The 21,356-nt window shown below is 41.7% G+C and overlaps 1 protein-coding gene across 1 annotated transcript in view; it reads right to left on the bottom strand.

Moving 5' to 3' along the window:
* Window positions 1-2,616: 2,616 nt before the first annotated feature.
* Window positions 2,617-21,356, bottom strand: part of Tex26 (testis expressed 26) — a 40,844-nt gene continuing 22,104 nt past the window's right edge. Inside the window, exons 5-7 of the mRNA XM_047554244.1 lie at window positions 10,370-10,546; window positions 8,293-8,454; window positions 2,617-3,013 (exon numbers count right to left, since the gene is read on the bottom strand). Coding sequence (XP_047410200.1) covers window positions 2,943-3,013; window positions 8,293-8,454; window positions 10,370-10,546 — 410 coding nt within the window. The 3' untranslated portion in view covers window positions 2,617-2,942. The remainder of the gene's footprint in view (window positions 3,014-8,292; window positions 8,455-10,369; window positions 10,547-21,356) is intronic.

Genomic DNA, 21,356 nt, shown 5'->3' with positions numbered 1-21,356 from the left:
TCTGTCCAAGGATGGTGACCCTAGAAAACCTGGTGGAGGATGAAATAGTGGGATAAACTTTTCCCAGACTGTGCAACTGAGAAAGCTGTCCATGCCCTACTCGGAGGAAGCAGGATGGGACTCTTACCCGCAGGTCAGCACGTAAGGGAACTCCTTCTCTAAGCCTGGCTCCTTCGCGGTTCATTCAACAAGCAGAAACCAGTCTTTCTTCCCCTGACGCCCATTTTCTCTGGCCGAAGAGGCCACAGTAGACCGACCTTTCCTGAGAGCAAAGACAAACTGTGCTACTATTTCTGGGTACTCCGTAAGTTGAGGGAGAAGACAAGGCTCACAATCAGAAAACACAGCAACAATTAAGGCAAAGTCAATGGAGAAGGCAAAGAATAGAGTCATTTTAACAAAGTATAATGACTCTAAGGGTGATTCAATTACAGAGAAAAAGAAGGCTTTCTGAAATCTAAGCTACCATAAACACGATACCTGGATTTATGAATAGCCACTGCTGAGAATCGAACTGATGCTCTGAGTGAACAAAAGATAGAAATTTCATACAATAGAGAGGGGGAAAAATACACTTAAAAATGGAATCCATAAACAAGAAGATCCTAGAGCCTCTGTTCTGAGTGACTGTTTGTTCAGGAAAGAAACATAATAACAGAGAGAAGAAAAGTAATAATAAAAATAGGGGAAATGGAAGAAATTTCCCAAAACTAGAGAAAGATCTCAGATAAAAATGAACATAAAAAAAAAAAAAACTACTGAAATGCTACAATGGAAAGAGAAAAATCATACACTTTTGGGGGAAAAAAAAATAGGCCACTTACAGCAGTAATAGAATAAGACTTACAAATTATACTCTAAACCAGAAAACAATTAAAACAGTGACTGTGGACACTGAGAAAACAAGAAAAAGTCCTGCTAATTCTATAACTAGCCAAGATAGCATCATTTAGGCAAAAAAAATATGTTAGAACAAGTAAGGTTTCAGAGGATTGCCCACCTTGTAACCCGTCTGAGTGAACGCATAGAAAGTGTTCTAACAAAAAAAGTAAATCAGAATGTGGTGGTCATGATACAGAAAAACGGGGGGAAGTAGGAAACAGTGACTGTAATGAATAACTGGACAATATGGATAATGTGGCTGAAATCTATTATAGAGTTTAAGCAGAAAAATAAATCCTTCCAAACAAAACTCCAAACTCTCTCAGCATCAAAGTGTGTGTGCGCGCGTGCACATTTACATGCAGAGGATGGAGTGGGAAGGACAACATTAAATGGGAAAACAAAAGTTCTCAGTAAGCGAGGTTGGGAGGACTGGGGAAGTAAAAGGCATGGGGAACACAGGGATTATGTAATTTTTATATATTGATGGAGAAATCCAAATTTAGTAATGACTATATATGATAAAGACTATCAATATAATGAAAAATTCACAGTAGAGGAAAAAAATAAAATTAGGAAAAGTAAAACAGAAGAACAAAGACTAGCAAACAAAAAAATAATCTAGAAAACATAAAACCAAGGATGTAAAACATCACAATCACTCTGTACTGACTAACTTCCTTTATCAAAAGATAATGCTTTTCATATTAATCATGATCTAGAACTCAGGCCTAAGATGTTGCTAGACATACACTGAAGCAGTTACCAAGAAAGCCTGGGAGTACCAGGCTCAAGGAGATACTAAGCAAATGCAAAGGAAAAACAAAATAAAATCACCATGAATGGCAACATTAAAATCAGGTCAAATGCACTTCAATCCCCAAAGCATTAACCAGGTTAAAGAACAGGGGAAAATGTGGGGGTTTTCCACATTCTGCTTGGATGAGGGAAAGAGTTTCTGTTGGAGGACGATCAATTAATTACTAATAAACTTATCTAATCAATAAACACAAGAGCCAATATTCTTTTCAAATGGGAGGGGGTGTGATGGATGGGGCCATACCAGATCTGGCCTCCAACAAGATGGAGAAGCCCACCTTCCCTTTATTTGTAGTCTCATAGGTAAAGGGGGCCAAAACCGGGAGGGGCTGCTTCTGTGAGGAACAGGATGGGGTGGAGCTAGGGAAGCCAGTTGCTTAGGGAGTTAGCACATCCTCAGACACTGAGTCACCTCACTGTAAGTACAGGACTACTTACTTCCTGTCCCTGGTGGTCTGAAACAGTCTCTCATGCCTGCCAGTTCCTGCATCCCATGGCTCAGCCAAGCCTGACTCTGCTAAACATGGATGATTCCCCAAAGAAAAACTTAATCAGTGAAGAAGCTCTGTATAAGACATAGACCTCAACAGAATAAACAATATCACTGTCATACATACAAAATAAAAATCCCAGAAATATAAGAAGAAATCGATAAAATCATTTATTGTGGGAGGTTTCTAACATTTTTCTTTCAAAATTTGACAGTTCAAGTACACAATTAAGGCAAAGATGCAAAATATTTGAAAAAATACAATAAATTACATGTTCTTCTATTTATGTAACACAAAAATTAATCATATATTTGATTAATAGCAATAAAGAACACTTTGATACATTTTCCAAAGCAGATGCATTTATTATACTTCATTCAAGAAATAAATCAACAATAAAGATAGTTTTCAAATCTTCTGATTATTGGGAAGTTAAGAAATCTCTTCCACATAATTCCTGGTTCAAAGAGGAACAAGTAAGATTTCAAAATTGAAACCAAAAATTAAGATCCAAAAATTAAGGAAAAGAAAAGACATTATATTAAAACTATCAGATATAGCTACAGTTATGTGAAGAGGGAAATTTGTAGCCTCAAATTATTTGCATTGTTAAAAAAAACAAAAACAAAATAAACTCACAGTCATCACAATATATTTGGAGCAATTTGCATCCAATTTTTTCTTGATTTTCGAGAAAATGACTAGGTAGTCCTTGTTGCTTCCATTGATTTTCTGATTTTCTTCACTGAACTATTTTCCTCTTTTCATTTCTTTGTTGATGTCACAGTGAGAATGAATAAAGTGATCCAGAATTTGTCTGTCTGAAAATCATGAAGGAAATCAGGATGAAAATTTCATGCAAGCATTTAATTGCTAAATAGAAAAATTCTAGGAAGGAGGCAAATATCTGATAATAGTACTAGATTTACACATTTGGTAACAAATCAAAAGAATCAAAGGATACTTATGTCTAATTCCTAAAGAGCCAAAGTTGCATAATTGTTAAGAGGAGTAATTTAATATTCAAGGTATTGGGTGGCTTACTGGAAAGATCGTGGACTTCAGAATGAAACAGTCAGTCTCAGTCCTGTGCTGACCAGTGTTAACGAGCCATTTAAACTTGCTCTTCTTCATGTCCTCATCTTTTTGTACAGCTCACAGTACTTACCTTACCCTGCCTTGGGATGGATTAGGATGTGTGTGAAGCATCTAAATGATGACTGCCGAAGTCATCTAATAGCCTTACACTTTATTACTGGTGCACAGTAATAACTGAAACATTGATAACTGAAATTTATGCCTAGAATCTCACAGAAGCTAGCCTGTGTCTTTCCACCAAAGATGGCAGGTTTTGTTATTCTTAAGCGTTGACTGTTGAATCCTGGGAATGTCCCTGAGCACCCTGGCCTCCACTTCTTCATCTGTGAAATGAAGGAGTTTTGTGTGGTTCTGAACATCTGTGATTCCCTAATTTTAATTCCATGTTTTGTCAGCCATACAGAGTGCAGCTGTAAAATTTGATTCATCATTTCTGGAAATTGTCATGTGTGCAGCCAAAGCCAAAAAGAAGAGTGCAAGCAACCACGTGTTAAGCTCGATGCTCCCGTCATCCTGCTCCAAGTCACAAAAGCCAGCGGAGATCCCTAGATCAGGTGCGTGCACGTGCGCATATATTCCTGTTTTCTCTCCAACTATGTTTGCATTTATTTGTCTTTGCAGTCTCATGGTTGATTTTGAACAGCTCCTAACCTACCTATGCTTTTTTGACCCCAGTATTTTTCCACTGAGGTTCCCTTTTCACTAAGGGAAACGCAGTGGTTTCCGGTTACAGTTTGATCAACCGATACTTACACACTTACATGCCACACCCACATGAAAATGTCAACTATCCCACGATCCCAGAAGATCCTCCATCTTTCTTCCCAGTCGATACTTTATACCTCAAGACAGCTGCTGTTCTGATTTCTTTTAGTCAAAGACAAGATTTTCCTGCTGTAGACCTTCCAATCAGTGAAATCATGTAGAAGATGTTTTTTTGTGTCTGGCTTCGTTCATTCAGCATGTTTTTGTGGTTCATACCTTTTGTTACATACATCAGTAATTTGTTCCTTTTTATTGTCACTATGTTAATATATCATAATTTATCCATTTTCCTGTTGATGGGGATTTGAGTTGTATCCAGTTTGGGGCTATTAAGAATGAAGTGGTTACACATTTTATTGTACAAGTCCTTTTGTGGACATGTGTTTTCTTTTCTTTATGGTAAATACCCAGAAGAGGAATTTTTGAGTCATGAAAGAGTTATATGTTCAACTTTATAAAAATCTGCCAGATCTGTTTCCAAAGTGATCATACTATTTGATAGTTCCCCAAGGTATGTGAGTTCTGATTGCTTTATGTCATCAACAATTGCTATCATCACACTTTTCATTTGTTGTGTTGTCTCCAGTTTAAAACTTTATAGTAAAGATTTTATTTTAAAATAAGCAAAAGAAAAATTCATTCCTTCCAACACCAAATGTACAAGTTAAATCAAGTATGGTATGCACTAGTAAAAAGAATGAGATTGTGTAAAATGTAATGTCAACCTAAATAACTACCCCCAAAGACCACCAATTGTAACTCATGTGCTACCCATGTTCATTGTGTATAGATGCAGGTTCATGACTCCATGGTTATATCTATGCTGTTCCCTCCACTAGGAAGGGCCCTGCCTTCTCACTGTGCAGATTCCTCTCCCCTGAGTAGGCTTCCCTCATTCCCAGAGCCCCTGTACATCCACAGGGCTGGCCGTGCCCCACATAGGCTTCCCATAGAACCAAAGATCACTTCCATTACAGAGCCTGTGACATTAAAACTACACATCTGTCCCACACATCAGCCAATGAGCTTTCTATAAGAGGGTTTGTTTTTCATTTATCATTGTATCAAAAGAGCATTATAGGTATTCAATTAACAAAGCTTAGTGAATGATTAAATAAATGCATTTTGTAGCACTGGAGTTTAAAGCCAGTGCCAGATAAGTGCTCTACCACTGAGCTACATCCTCAGCCCAAAAAACACATTCTTAATACTACAAAGAAATACCTTCTAGACAGCCATATTTATGGGAGTTTGGGTTGGAGAAAAAGATGGGGAAGGAGTAGTAGCTGAAGAAGTTCACAGAAAATCAGACTTCCGATAATTTTATCTTTGAAATGGGAAGAAAATGGGTAGATTGCAGAATCTTTACCAATGGGTAATAGACACCCAAAGAGTAATAAGCTTTTGGATGGTCTGAATCAGACCTAGGGATTAAAATGATTTTGAAAACAGATTGGTTACTAAACAGATCTAATCAATCTCTTCAAGTCATAAAGTCATAAATGAATTGTCAAGTATCCCTTTATCAAAAAAGCTTGAGATCAGATGTGTTTCATAATTCTGACTTTCTTTGGATTTTAGAAGTATATTTGTATAAATACAAGGAACCCAAGTCTAAACATGAAATTCACTTACGTTTCATATACACCTTATCCACAGAGCCCAAAGGTAATTTTATACAATATTTTTAGTACACCCGGGTTTTAAGTGCAACCCATCCCATGAAGTCAGGTGGGGAATTTCCCATGTGTGGCATCTCATTGGAGCTCACAAAGTTTTGGGTGTCAGATTTTTGGATGAAGGATGCACAACCTGTACCAAATGTGGCAACACAGAGTTAACGGAAATAGGAGGTTGGTCTTAGCGCTCTCTCCTCCTCCTTCGCCGGTATTTTTAATCTTCCTGATGTTTTCTCTCTCCCTCCTCACCTTATCCTCTCTCTGGGCCATTCTCCACCCTCTTTCGTGCCATTACTGAAGGCGAAGGCTGGTCTTTCCCCCTTTTTTTCTCTCTCCCTCAAAATATTCCTGTTCTGGGCTCCTATTCCAACAGGACCTACGACCCATGAAGGGTAATCCAGAAAAATGATTCAAACCGAGCAGATAATAACTGAGCCTGCGACATCTGCCAGGTGTTTTATTCTCTGCCTACTCACTTAGCTCCATTAAAAAAAAAAAAATCACCTCTGAGATCTTCACCAGCTGAAAAGCATCTGTGTCATCCCTGACACCAGAAAATGACAAGAGATCTGGAGCACGGTGCAGAGGAAACCTCCTACTTGCTCGTCAGTGTCTAACGCAGTCCCCTGGATGAGTGAGCCATTCTGAAGTGGAGAGAGAAGCCGAAACCCACAGGAAGCAGCTCCTCCAGCAGCCCACGTCGGCACAAAATAGCAGAGCTCTAGGTTACCAGCTTTCAGGTACCCGCCCCCGGCGCCGCCCGAAGGCAACCAGGAAAGCAGGAGAACAAGGAGGAACAAGACCTAGCCCACCCTAAAGCTACCTTGTTCCATAATGGGCCAGGTCTCACTCGTCTGGGAAGGAAAGCCAGACTGGGTGGACATGTAGCGTTGACCTGGAGGATCAGCTTACCCTGGGCATCTTGAAGGATGAGGATGCAGGTGGAGCAGAGGTTCACCCTTAGCTCAGACTGCACATGACCCAGACACCAACCAAGGTGCCCAGCAGTCACCATGGTTCCCAAGGGGCAGAAGTGGTGGCTGCAACTCTGTGGCCAGTCCCTGGGCAGAAGGAAGCATCTGCTCAGAGAAAGACAGAAATAGTCTTGCTGCAGGTTCCCACAGATGTGCCTCCTAGGAGTAAAATGAGCTCCTTGTAAAACACAGAGGGCAATTCTAATTTTACATATCTGCCACAAAACTGAGGGAAGAGTAAGAAAGTAGCTTGGGCTTACTGCCGAACTTCCTCTCTGCTTTCAGGACGAGACCAAAGACCTCCAGGAATCTCTTGTTTTCCTTCTGAAGTGACAAACTGGCTCAGGGACATCTGTTGAGAGGCGTCGGGCTCCCACTTGAAAATACACACTTCTGCCTCAAAATGAGGCAAAACATCTGTTTTTAGTGCTTCCCTGAAACCTACCATTCCAGCACTTTTAAGGGTAGAATATACTTCCTCTTTTCCTCCACATGTGCACACACACGTGTGTGCGTGCGCACACACACACATACACACACACATACACGCATGCACGCACACACACACACATCACACACATGCACATACCCCTCCCTTTCAGGAAAATCCAGAAACAAAAGGTTTCCATGAAAATTTAAGAGGAATCCTCTCTCTGTCTGGCTGGGGACAAGCAAAGGGAAACAACTGGGAACCCAAGAAAGGCAGGTGGAAGACAGAGAGCAGCTGGAAGTCGTGAGCTTAAGCCTGGTCACAGGGCACCAAAGAGTTGATGACCCCCATGCCCTTGAGCACAAATGTGGGTGCAGGAGAGGACCTGCTGGGTGCAGAGGAGAATAGCAGAACCTCAGCTTGTGTTTGTTTTTGACTTCCTCAAGTCCGCAAGTTTTCTAATGGGCATGATACCCTAGTTCGGGTAAATATATATGCACATCTGTACTGGGCACGCGTTCAAATGGGGCCTGCGCTCCCTCACAGAGGAAGCTCTGGCAAGAGCCTTGCTTCCTCACTCTCCTTTAGTCCCCGAGTTGATGCATCATCCGTACTCAGCCAGTCGTCGGGTTACCCTGCAGTGCTCCCCAATCCTCCCACCCACTCAGCCCCGACATGGTAAGTGTTTCGAGGAAGAGTAGAGGCACCACTCTGAGAATGGAACGGCTCTCTTGCAGGCGTGAATACTGGAGGTCCTCATGTACCTTAAAACAGCCTGTCACAAAAATGTGCCACCAAATAGGAAAGAGTGGGGGGAAAATACCCTGAGATCATACAATCATCCACTAGAGAAATCAGTTAGCTGGAAGAAGAAGAAGAGTCATCTGGAATAATTCAACCACAAGCAAAATGGGATCGGAATTGATTGACAAATTCTATCTCCTTTTTAATAAGTGGGAATGAAGTCACTGGGGCCTCTCTTAAGAAAAAAAGTTTTTGTTGGGTTGAGGTTTACACAACACTCCAGGACTTTTTAAAAGAAATATTTTTCTTTTTTTTTTTGTGGCTAGAAATGGGAACAATTGCTATGTAGCATAAAGCAATGTACTGTGATCTGTAAATGCATGGAATGGAAACGTTAGACTCCATCTTACCTTTGCCAGAAACAGTCTTAAGGTACTCGTTGATTTGAGAGGTCGTGAACGAGTTTAAGAGCACTAAGAAGTCCAGGTAGTCCTTCCCATAGTCACTTTGGTATGTGGTCTGCTGCTTCGTGCGTTCTTGAGTCCTCATGTAACTGTGCAGCACCGAAGGGACTACAGAAACACAAGGGAAGGACAGATGCAGAGACTGTTACCCTAGCAGAGAACTCACGTCCTGCTCATTGGAACCTGCCCCTGGCAGCCCTGGCCCCAGCTGGAATTCACTCAGCATACCAGCCTGGAAACTAAGGCGCTGTGTTAGTCTGATTTCTCCAGTGACGGGGGAGGTGGGGGGTGCTGTGCCAAGCTGCTGAGACTTCCAGACTATTGCCATTAGAAGTAGGAAGGATGGGACACAATGGCCAGAAGGTTGAGGTTCTCCTGCAACTTATTCATCTGTAGGTCAGTGTTTTGGGATGGTAACATTCACCACTGGGTTAATAACAACAACCCTCCTAGGAACACCTTTGTCTCTCGGGACACCTTCTGCGCAAACTTGGATTGGTGCACTAAGAGACCTCCTTGCAGTGACCAAGGAATTGGTCTTAGGATGAGCAGTTTGGGCAAACAATGATATTTACAGCCAGCACACACAGTCCATTCAGACCAGGAGAGGTCAGAGGTGCAGGCAACCCCACGTCACTTACATTTGGTAATGAATATTGTTATTCATTATGGATTCTGATATTTATGGAACTATAATTTTTTAAAAATGAAGACATGATGCAAAAATCCAATTTCTATGACTTTCTCAATTTTGTGGACCTTGAAAGCAACTTAAATACTGTTTCCAGTTCCAGGTTCCCCAAGGGGTCAATGGCTAAATGGAAGGACCAGATTGTGGAGGGGTTTTGATGGGAGGCACTGGGGATTGAACTCAGGGGCACTTGACCACTGAGCACTAGATTTGCTTTGGAAATGCTTTAACTGGAAAAAAGAAGACTAAGAAGTTAAATGATAACATTTTCATAAAATAATAGCTTTCTACTAGTTAATCTCCATGGAAAGAGGTAGAATCAATGACTACAAGTTTAGCAAGGAATATTCCAGCCATGGGAACCGTCCAAGAGTTGGGACATCTGACAATGAAAGCTGTCCTTGTGGCATGGAGCACTACCCTGAATTGGGGAGCATCTCAACCCTCAGCAGGGAGGGGTGCAGGCGATTCACGCGTGCCCTGAGGCTCTAGACCAGGTAACTTCTGGACTACCTTCCAGCCCCTAGATGCTAGGCTTCCATTCTGCAATTCTGTCTCAGGGACTGTTTGGTCCCCACTCTTCTTCAGAAGATACCAAGTTATCTTAGCTGACCTTGGAGGGGACGGACTTGGTCATGAAACTTTTTAACACTTTCAGGATCATACAAGAAGAGTCAAACGGATGAGTGCTAAATCTGAAAACTTTTGAGGGAGTGTTCCCTCTGAATACAGCAAGGTTCAGCTTGCCCGCCGGAATCACTGCCATTCCCTGTGACCATTATCAAATTTGGCTGCCGGAGATGCATCAAGGAATCTTGGAGGAAATCAGGCCACAAAAACAACAAATGCCAGTTTCTAAAAATTGTTGTGCATGACGCAGGCACAGACTGGCAAACCTGTAGGAACCCCCAAGTCTGCCACCTGTGGAACTTAAAGAAAGAGAACCTGGCCTTGTGGATCTCTATTAGAACCCAGGGGCAGGATGGACAAGAATAAAGGAGAGACAGGAAGCTGCCAATCACAAAGCATCCACAAGTTACACCTGGCCTGGGGTACAGGGTGCGCACTGCTCCACAAAGACTCGAGGTTACAACCAGGCATCCCTCTTACTCCTCACCCCAAATTGCTTCCATTCCTTTGCTAAGAGCCATCAGAGAGACAGATCTGAGCATGCCTCTTCCTACCCACCTTGCCAATTGACCTCCAGTAAATTTCACTCTTTTTGCAAAACCCTGTGCCATGGTATTAGCTTCAGTTTGTGCCAGGGAGCAAGCCTCTGCATGGTATTAACAGGACCTATGGAGTTCTTTTTAAAACCAAAGGTGTACTTACCTAGACCCTGAGAAGCCACTGACAAGTTTGAGTAGCATCCGTATCTGAAGCTAAAATCCTGCAACTCAGGAATTTTAGCTGGAATTTGGTAATTCCGTCGAAATTCAGTGTCTAGGGGTCGAGGAAGGTACTTTTTCCAGTCCGCACACACTGGAGAATTTTTCTTGATCTTCTGAGCTGAGGGGGGTGTGGAAATGGAAGGAAAAAAAAAAAAATCACTCCTTGTAGCCTATTTCTGAGTAGCATTTCATTTCACTTTGCTTCTGGCAGTAGCTTCCAATTTGCCAGACTATTACCCCCTCCCGACTCTTGTATTTAGAAGGCCGGTCAGTGTGCTTTTTATGAATACTTAAAGTATTTTCTGCCTTCTCAGAAAGTAGGTATATGATCGAATAATTATAAGTAGTTCCTAATGGATATATTTTGGTTTTTTTGGTGGGGTACTGGGGATTGAACTCAGGGGCACTTGACCACTGAGCCACGTCCTCAGCCCTATTTTGTATTTTATTTAGAGACAGGGTCTCGCTGAGTTGCTTAGCATCTCGCTTTGCTGAGGTTGGCTTTGAACTCACCATCCTCCTGCCTCAGCCTCCTCAGCCACTGGGATTCCTAATGAACATATTTGTATGTCTGTTAGGTGTAAACGTTTGTTCTGCTCTATGAGCACAGAAGCCATTGATCATCCCCTGCCAGTCTCTGGAACAGGGGTGAGGAGCAGAGAGCAGGGTGGAGAAAGATTTTGGATATGACCATTGTTGCCATTTGAAACACAGGATGCCCAGTTAAATTTGAATTTCACACAATGAATACTTTTTTTATTTAAACACGTATAATTACTCATGATCTACTAGATATAATTATTCATATTTAACAGGGCAACCTATATTTTTATTTGCTTAACCTGGAAGCCCTAGATGGGCTGGTGTCTGTCATCCCCATCACCCGGAAAAGAACCATTGAAAGTTTATCCCTCACTGGTGTAGGGATAGGGGGTGTCACTGTTATTAGTGATAAAAACGTTATTTCTTTGATATAATAATCTACTAAAAGCATTCATTAAATATATCATCATTAAATGAAGCACTGATTAAACATGAGCTTCACAAATATGACCAGATTAGAGAGGAGTCACAGCCCTCTCATGGAGTATATGTTCACCCTTAATTCTTGTTAGTTCAGAGGCATGGTATAAAACACTGTCTTTATTCAGAAAGAGAAAGAGGTTAAAAAGATGAATATTGTGAGCAATGTCTAAACAGTGCAAATGATTGTTGATACTAAACTCAATTCTCTTCCAAATTAATTGTCATTAGGTCTTTTCAAAATAAATTCTAATAGACCCTGTGTGTCAAAGTGTTCATAATGGCATCTTCTGGTCTACACTGTGTATCAAAGGATACATTATTGCATCTACTAGCACCTGAAAGCATTTTATTATTGACTTTTTAAAAAATGCTCTCTGTCTGGACCAGCAAAGGAGAAGTTCATTACACCACAGGCTGACTCTCACTGCAATGACCCAGGAGAAAAAGACGCAGGTGCTCAATGGCCTCAAAATGACCTCAGAAACTGCCCACAGAGATACTTTGGAAAACCATCTGCTGTTGTTACCAGTAACTTCCATCTCTAACTTGGTTTTTGCCGTTTACTAATAGCTTTATGGGAGGAAAACAAATTTATGTTGAAATACATCATGCACGCGTCTCTCTCTCTCCCCCAGAGCAACCATTGAATAGTGAATGTTTTCATTCCCCAGATGTGTTCCGTGCTGCTTGCCAAGGTTATTAATAATTAAGTCATTGTTCTACCTTAAGACAACCCCAAACTAGTGTGATTAGAAAGATATCTTCAGGACAAACGGATATGGAATATGGTAAGTCTTGTCGCTGTAGCACTGGGAACTGCGGAGTGCAGATGCCAGAATCTCCCGGGCAGGGTTTCTAAAGCATCTCCCTGCTGATCCTCGTCCCAGCCGCTGAGCATCTCCGGAAGCGGGAGTCCCAGGTGCTTAGATTGTGAACAGGCTTCCCACGTTCTTGAGAATCACTGACTCGGAGCCTGCAGAGGGGCCATGGAAGCCTGGAGAGAGTGTGAGGGTTGTGCTCGGGAAAGAGGAGGAAGACAAGGACCCAATGGCAGACTCCGAGAAGGGCCCTGACGGTGGGTCAACGTGGAAGCAGAACAAGCGGTGGGCCCCTGACTCGTGGCTGATCAAGCGCAGGGCGCCCTGGGGCAGGAGGAGGAAAGGCTGAAAGGGGAAAGGTGAGCTGGGTGGGCTGGGAAGGGTCTTGGATGTCTTTCCACAGGGACTGGGATGGTCCAGCATGGAAGTGGGATTGCGGAGAGGAGGATCTAGGAAAGGCAAAACTCAGGACCCTACACATACTTTAAGTTCCTTCGAAGGCAGAGAGTCCTCATTTATTCTCTGTGCTTATTACATTAATAGACCTCATTAAATATTTACTAAATTTATGAGTGAACGACAAAAACCAACTAGAAACATAATTGCGGTGGATTGGCACTTGATATTGGAACCACACTCTGGCAACTGCCTTTGTGATATATGCTTAAGGTAACTCCCGGCCAACTGTATAATCTTCCTTATAGTATGGGCTTAGTGTTTCTCAACTAATACATTTTTTTGTTGTCTTTATAAAAATTTCTTGTTAATGAGCTCCTTCAGGCATTACTAAGAAGGGAGCTTCCTGATACAAAGGGACCAAATGAATGCCTGAACCCCCCATCCTGGTGCTGAAGCACAGACAGAGAAGATTACCATGATCCAGAGGTAAGCCGACCTAAGGCCCCTTTTTTCAAGGGTCATTCCTGCTCCTCAGAGGCTCGCTTCCCTCTGGTTTCTTTCCACTTGACAATTGTGATACTATACCAGTAAATTTACCCTAAAAAGGAAACCAGCCTATTTAGATCAGGTAAGCCTCTGCAGAAAGGCTCAAGCCAAAAGTAAATCTACAGCAAGAACCGTTCCAAACCATTAGGAGCAGTGGCACACACTCTAAAGCCAAGTGAGAAGTGGTTTTGCCATCTTTACCAAATTCATCAAAGCCAAGTTGTCCACTCCTGAATGTAAAAACAAGCATCTTGCTATCCTGTACTACCAGCAGCTTGGGAGGCTGAGGCAGGATTGCAAGTTCAAGACCAGCCTGAGCAACTCAGTGAGACTCTGTTTCAAAATTTTTAAAAATGAAAACAGTGGGGGATGTAGATCAACAGTAAAGCATCCTTGGGTTCAATTCCCAGTACCAAACAAAGAAACAAACACCTTCCAGTATTTCCCGTTCATTTGCCTTAATTCAGTATTCAATGATGAGGATAGCAAGCTAAGACATAGTCCCTGTGTTTCAGAAGCTTGAAGTATTAGAGAAATAAGCACACAGAATATAACTGCAATATTATGTGACAAATCCTTCAAAAGAGGTTAGAATGCGGCTACAAAAACACGTGTACATCTGCATCATGGGTATATCACGCAGCTTAAGGCATTTAGCTGTTTTACTGAGGACTGTGGGGGAGTCTCTAAAGGGATTAGGAGCCCAGGAGACATGGGTTTGCACCTCCAGAAGTTCACTGTGACTGTAGTGTGCACAATGGATTGTGGGGAACAAACTAGAAAAGAGAGTTGGACTAGAAGTCATCCAAGGTAAATGCTGGTAGCCTGAACTAAGGCAGGACTGAGGGGTTGGAGAGAAACAGATGGAACTGAGAAATTTAGGAGGGAGTCTTGACAGGTCCCGAATATTTACCAGAACTTGGGGAAATGGTGATTTGCTCATGCTGAATGGACAATTTTGATGGAGTCTCAAAGACATCTTAAAGTATTCTGACATTTCCAGTGTTTTTCCATGATCCATATTGTATATCTGCAGGAACACTGGTCATTTGATCCCATACCCATCTAAAATCTCAAGAAGGGTATTTTTCTTATACTCTCTCTGATGCTCAACAATATTTCCTGGGCTTCTTCCACATGCCAGGCACTGCAATAAGCCCTGAGCGGGCAACTTACTGAGTGGGAGATGAAGTAAATCAGAAACAACAAAAGACAAGAATCAGTGATAAATGACTCCAAAAGGCAAAATGCTAGATGAAAAGAGATGAAGATCCCTTCAGAAGTAAAAGTAAAAGCTGGCCTCACAGGGGAGGTGACACCGAAGCTGGGGTCTGCAGGGAGAAAGGGGAGGACGCTGCAGCAAAGGGGACGGCAGGCACGCTGGGCAAAGTGGAAGAGAAGTTGGCGTCTTTCAGGACCTAAAAAGGCCCACGTGGCTGGAGCCCCATGAATGAGGGGGGAGGAGTGAGGGGATGAGATTGCCTAACGGGAGCCCACTGAAGGAACCGGAACCTGCCAAGTGAAAGGAAGCCATAGAACAATGTGATCCAGTTTAGATGTTTACAAGCTCATGCTTCTGCCTTGCGGTGGAGGGGCTGCAGGGACCGACAGGTGATGTGTGGGAACCCTCGTGAGACTTCTCCAAATCCACGAAACTGAGGGTCGACAGACAGGTTTGGGGAGAGACACCAAGGTGGGAGTCCAGGATAGCTGATGTTTAAAGTTTCAGGACCTCTCATAGATAGCAATGGAAAAATGACCAGAAAGGACGAGACAAGGAATAGGAGCACACAAGGAGAATGTGACCACACAGAAGTTCAAAGAGAAGGGTGTTCCAAGAAAGAGCAGGTGGCCAGCAATACTGACTACGGCTGCACAGGTTGGGGAAGGTGCAATGGGAAAGATCCCAGGGAAGGCCACTGAGGACCTTGACCAGAGTAGTTTCAATGACTTGATGGGACAGAACCGGCCTGGAGGGGGTTGGGAATTCTAAGGGTTAGCGGTATCTCACATTGAACCCCGTGAGTTGTCTCCACTGTATTTTTGCATTTAGGATTCTTCCAGGCCCAAACTCCATCAGTGATTGTAGATTAGACATGTTAACACCTCGCCGGAAGAGGAAGAGCAAACGAGATACGGCGACTGAATGGGCAAAGCAGAGGACGCGGAAGCCTAGGTGGCTGCAGAAGGAAATAACAAATAAGTGAACCAACCCGCTCTGTGGAACTCCAGCAGGTTCGAACTTGGATGTGACCATGATAGTGGAAGACAGGGTGTGAGGGTCAGGACTGGAAACCGGCAAGGCTGGAAGCTTGAATGCAGAGTGGTTCCCCGCTTCGCTGCTTTCCTAACCCCAAGCAGTCAGAGGACAGCCCCTTCCAACTGTGGTTTGAAAGTCCTCTCCAGACTCATGTTGAAATGTAATTGCAACTGCGATGGTATTGACAGGTAGGGCCTTTAAGAGGTGGTTAGATCACGAGGGCAGAGCGGATTAAGACGAGTAGGTTAGTGGATTGGGTTAGTTATTGCAGGAGTGAACTCCACCCTTCCCCTCTTGCTTTCGTGTGCTCTTTCATCTTGTCGTGCCTTCCACTGTGTTAGGATGCATCATGAAAGCTCTCTCCAGATGCAGCTCCTCAGTCTTGGACTCTCTAGCCTCCACAACCACGAGCCCCAAATAATCTTCTGTTGTTTACAATTTACCCAGTGTGGGGTACTCTTTTATAGCAGCAGAAATTGGGCTAAGATACTTCCTGCTTTAGTCAGCTTTTGCATCACTGTGAATCAAGATGGTCAGCAAAAACAACTTAGTCCAGAAAATATTTATCTGTGACTCACAGTTACAGAGATCTCAGTCCATAGATGGCCAACTCCATTGTTCTGGGCCCAAGATGAGGCAGGACATCATGTGGGAAGAGCCCAGCAGAGGAAAGCTGCTCAGTTAGGGTAGGGTTAGGAAACAGAAAGGAAGAGAAGAGGGAAGGGGCCACAGGGAAGATGCACCCTTGCAAGGCACACCTGCAGTGACCCACTCCTCCCGTCATGCCCCACCTGCCTGCAGATATTACCCAGTCCATTCAAACTAGGATGGACTGATGAGGTTACAACTCTCACAATCCCATCATTTCACCTCCAACATTCCTGAGTTAATCCAGGAGCCCTTGGGGGACACCTCAAATCCAAGCCATAACATTTCCTATCTAGAGATTTATTCTCTGAAAAACGGAACCAAAGACACTCTGGACTTGGGGGCATCACAGTAGAAGAGAGATGGTGAGATACTGGCATAGGAAAAGAGGGCCATTAAAACTCATTACACCAACAAGGAAGACCCCCAGCCCCTTTCTTCCCCAATCCTATTCTCAGAATGCCAGCATTCAAGGGCTTAGCTCTCTGGGGAGGCTCATTCCTTAAACACTGGAGCTAACCAGGAAAAAATGGCTCCTCCTCTGCTCACCTACATCAGGCACCAATTGACAAGCTCTGTCTCTGTTTCCAATCACATGTGAGTACTGTACTTCCTTTGTAGGTCTTGTGAGCTATGGAGCTTAAAATTTGGGCTATGTCCTCTTTCAGGAAAAGGACAATCCACAGAAGTGAAATTTAAGTTTTAGTAGCTTCTTAGTAAATCTACCTCTGATCCCTTGTTAATAGGAAATATAACCAGATTTTCATTAGACCATTAAGATACTCAGAGAATGTAACAATGTAACAGAATGTAACAATGTAACAGAAACTACAATGTAAAGAACACTAAACATATATCACAAATATCCAAAAATTTATAAGAGAATTACTGCATCCATAAAACAAGAACAGAATGCTGCTTCTTTAAAAAGCAGAAGAAATAGCTTAAAAATTAGAAATATGAGAATTCAAACAAAAATTCAATAGGAGAGTTGGATTAAAAAGTGAAGAATTTATCAAACAACAAAAATACAAAAAGAAAAGTACTAGGAGAGAAAAAGATAAAAACATTAGATAATCAATTCAAACAGCAAGATTCTTAGAAAAGAGAAGAGGAGCAAAATAAAGCACTAATACAAGGGGAGAAAAAAAATTATCTACCAGAACAAAAGGACATGAATGCTCAACATAATGAATGACAAAAGACTTACTAGTGTATGTAATTGTGACATTTCAGAATGTCACAAATAAAAAGAAGACCTTTGATCTTAAGTGCACACTTGTAATGCCAGCAACTCAGGTAGGAGGATCACAAATTCAAGGCCAGCCTCAGTACCTTAGCAAGACCGTGTCTCAAAATAAACAACAAAAAGAACTGGGGATGAAGTTCAGCGATAGGTTCAATCCCCCAATATCAAAACAAACAAATAAACAAAAAAGACTTTTTTAAAGTTTCCAAGAGAAAAATACAAAAGGATCATAAATTGAAATAGCATCAGTCTTCTGTATCCTGGATGCTAGAACATATTTGGAAAAATGTGTTCTGAGGGAATATAATCATCAACTCAGAATTCTATTTCCAGGCAAACTATCAAATGAGTGCATCAAAATAAAAAAAAGACATTTTTGGATTGGCAAAATGTTTCTCCCATATACCCTTTCATAGGAAGTTACTGGAAGATGCGTTTCTGCAAAGTAGAAGGAGGATAAAAAAGAGAAAGATGTGAACTCAGGAAACAGGGGATCCATGACAGGGAAGATACAAAAGAAAATTCCCAGAATAATAAAAAAGAAGGTTCTGGAGCCCAGATGGACAGCAAACCTATAGAAGAACTAGCCTAGATGAGAGGAGAATGATGTGGGGGGCGGACAGTGTTGGAGTAGAATGTGCTGTTTGGAAAAAAATCTCAGCCAGTGTATGACAAACTATTTGGGGAAAAATTAGTGACAGGCACATAGAAAATAAGGCATGTGGGAACAAAGTTAAATATTCAATGGTAAAAAGAAGCAAAAAGTGTTAACAATCATGGAATACATGCTGGCTTGGTGATAAACATTACTTAATCAGATCATGTTATGTGATCACAATATGTCATGTCATCCTAATCATAATGTAAGTAGTAACACTATAATGTAACCAAAAATTTGAAATATAATTCTATTGAAAAGATGAATGGAGGAGGAGTGAGAAATAGTTATAGGAGAACCAGATCTTCCACTATCACAGTAGGATCAGTAATAATGCCTAAAATTGGCAGGTACAGTGGCACACGCCTGCAATCCCAGCCACTTGGGAGGCTGAGGCAGGAGGATCACAAGTTCAAAGCCAGCCTCAGCAATTTAGCGAGGCCTCACTGAGACCCTGTCTCTAAATAAAATACAAAATAGGACTGCAGATGTGGTTCTGTGGTTGAGTGCCCGAGTTCAATCCCTGGTGTCCCCCCCAAAAATAAAATAAAGTACCAAAAATTTGTGAGACTCAAAAAATAGCAGCAGTATTTAAAAATATGGGGGATCATGTAAGAAAACTAATAAAAGGATTAAAATTGACCACTAATGGCAGGTAGGGGTGTCGGTGGAGAGGGGCAGGTCAGGAACATGGTGATTTCCTTTTTTTTTTAATCGTAAACAAATGGGATACATGTTGTTTCTCTGTACATGGAGTAAAGGCATATCATTTGTGTAATCATAAATTTACATAGGGTAATGTTATTTGATTCATTCTGCTATTTTTTCCTCCCCCTCACCCCTCCACCCCTCTTTTCCCTCTATACAGTCCTTCCTTCCTCCATTCTTGCCACCCTCCTTAACCCTAACCCTAAACCTAACCCTAACCCTAATGCTAACCCCCCTCCCATCCCCCATTATGTGTCATCATCTGTTTATCAGCAAGATCATTTGTCCTTTGGTTTTTTGAGATTGGCGTATCTCACTTAGCATGATATTCTCCAATTTCATCCATTTGCCTGCAAATGCCATAATTTTATCATTCTTTATGGCTGAGTAATATTCCATTGTATATATATGCCACAGTTTCTTTATCCATTCATCAATTGAAGGACATCTAGATTGGTTCCACAATCTGGCTATGGTGAATTGAGCAGCAATGAACATTGATGTGGCTGTATCTCTGCAGTATGCTGATTTTAAGTCCTTTGGGTATAGGCCAAGGAGTGGGATAGCTGGGTCAAATGGTGGTTCCATTCTAAGCTTTCTGAGGAATCTCCACACTGCTTTCCAGAGTGACTGCACTAATTTGCAGCCCCACCTGCAATGTATGAGTGTACCTTTTTCCCCACATCCTCGCCAACACCTATTGTTGCTTGTATTCTTGATAATCGCCATTCTAATTGGGGTGAGATGGAATCTTAGGGAAGTTTTGATTTGCATTTCTCTTATTACTAGAGATGTTGAACATTTTTTCATATATCTGTTGATTGCTTGTAGATCTTCTTTTGTGAAGTGTCTGTTCATTTCCTTAGCCCATTTGTTGATTGGATTATTTGTATTCTTAGTGTAGAGTTTTTTGAGTTCTTTATATATTCCGGAAATTAGTGCTCTATCTGAAGTATGATTGGCAAAGATTTTCTCCCACTCTGTAGGCTCTCTCTTCACATTACTGATAGTTTACTTTGCTGAGAGAAAGCTTTTTAGTTTGAATCTATCCCAGTTTTTGATTCTTGCTTTTATTTCTTGTGCTATGGGAGTCCTGTTAAGGAAGTCTGATCCTAAGCCGACATGTTGAAGATTTGGACCTACTTTTTCTTCTATAAGATGCAGGGTCTCTGGTCTGATTCTGAGGTCCTTGATCCATTTTGAGTTGAGTTTTGTGCAGGGTGAGAGGCAGGGGTTTAATTTCATTCTGTTGCATATGGTTTTCCAGTTTTCCCAGCATCATTTGTTGAAGAGGCTATCTTTTCTCCATTGCATATTTTTGGCCCCTTAGTCTAGTATGAGAAAATTGTATTTATTTGGGTTTGCGTCCATGTCCTCTATTCTGTACCATTGATCCACCTTTCTATTTTGGTACCAATACCATGCCATTTTTGTTACTATTGCTTTGTAGTAGAGTTGAAGATCTGGTATTGCGATACCCCCTGCTTCGCTCTTTCTGCTAAGGATTGCTTTAGCTATTCTGGGTTTTTTATTCTTCCAGATGAATTTCATAATTGCTTGCTCTATTTCTGCAAGGTACATCATTGGGATTTTAATTGGAATTGCATTGAATCTGTATAGCACTTTTGGTAGTATGGCCATCTTGACAATATTAATTCTTCCTATCCAAGAACATGGGAGATCTTTCCATCTTCTAAGGTTTTCTTGAATTTCTTTCTTTAGTGTTCTGTAGTTCTCATTGTAGAGGTCTTTCACCTCTTTTGTGAGATTGATTCCCAAGTATTTTATTTTTTTCGAGGTTATTGTGAATAGGGTAGTTTTCCTAACTTCTCTTTGTGAAGATTCATCACTTATGTATAAAAATGCATTGGATTTATGAGGATTGATCTTGCAATCTGCTACTTTACTGAATTCACTTATGAGTTCTAAAGTTTTCTGGTGGAATTTCCAAGTTCCTCTAAATATATAATCATGTCATCAGCAAACAGGGATAGTTTGAGTTCTTCTTTTCCTATTTGTATCCCTTTAATTTCTTTGGTTTGTCTAATTGTTCTGGCTAGAGTTTCAAGGATGATGTTGAATAGAAGTGGTGAAAGAGGGCATTCCTGCCTTGTTCCAGTTTTTAGGGGGAATGCTTTCAGTTTTTCACCATTTAGAATGATATTAGCCATGGGCTTAGCATAGATGGCCTTTACAATGTTAAGGAATGTTCCCACTATCCCTATTTTTTCTAGTGTTTTGATCATGAAGGGATGCTGTATTTTAAATATATGCACATATTTGTTTAATAAAAGTAAATTTAATCCTTAAAAATAGTAATCAACAAGTTAAGAATTGGAAAAAGCATGTGTCATTTGACCCTTAAAGAATTTAACTCTGAAATTGGTAGATGGTTTTTTTTGTTTGTTTGTTTTTGTTTTGTTTTTCGAGATGGGGTCTTGCTATATTGCCTAGGCTGGCCCTGAGCTCTCGGACTCAAGCCTCCCGAGTAGGTGGGGCTATAGATGTGCACCAGTGTGCCCAGTTAGAGGTGTGGTTTTGACAAGGGGAGCCAGCCTACCAGGGGTCATATCCTAGACTGCACCAGTCACTAGCTGGGTAACCATGGGCACCCCT

This window comes from Sciurus carolinensis, chromosome 5 (assembly GCF_902686445.1).
Source record: "Sciurus carolinensis chromosome 5, mSciCar1.2, whole genome shotgun sequence".
NCBI lineage: Eukaryota > Metazoa > Chordata > Mammalia > Rodentia > Sciuridae > Sciurus > Sciurus carolinensis.
The sequence above is the reverse complement of the archived record's forward strand: the minus strand, read 5'-3'. Positions and strand labels throughout refer to the sequence as shown.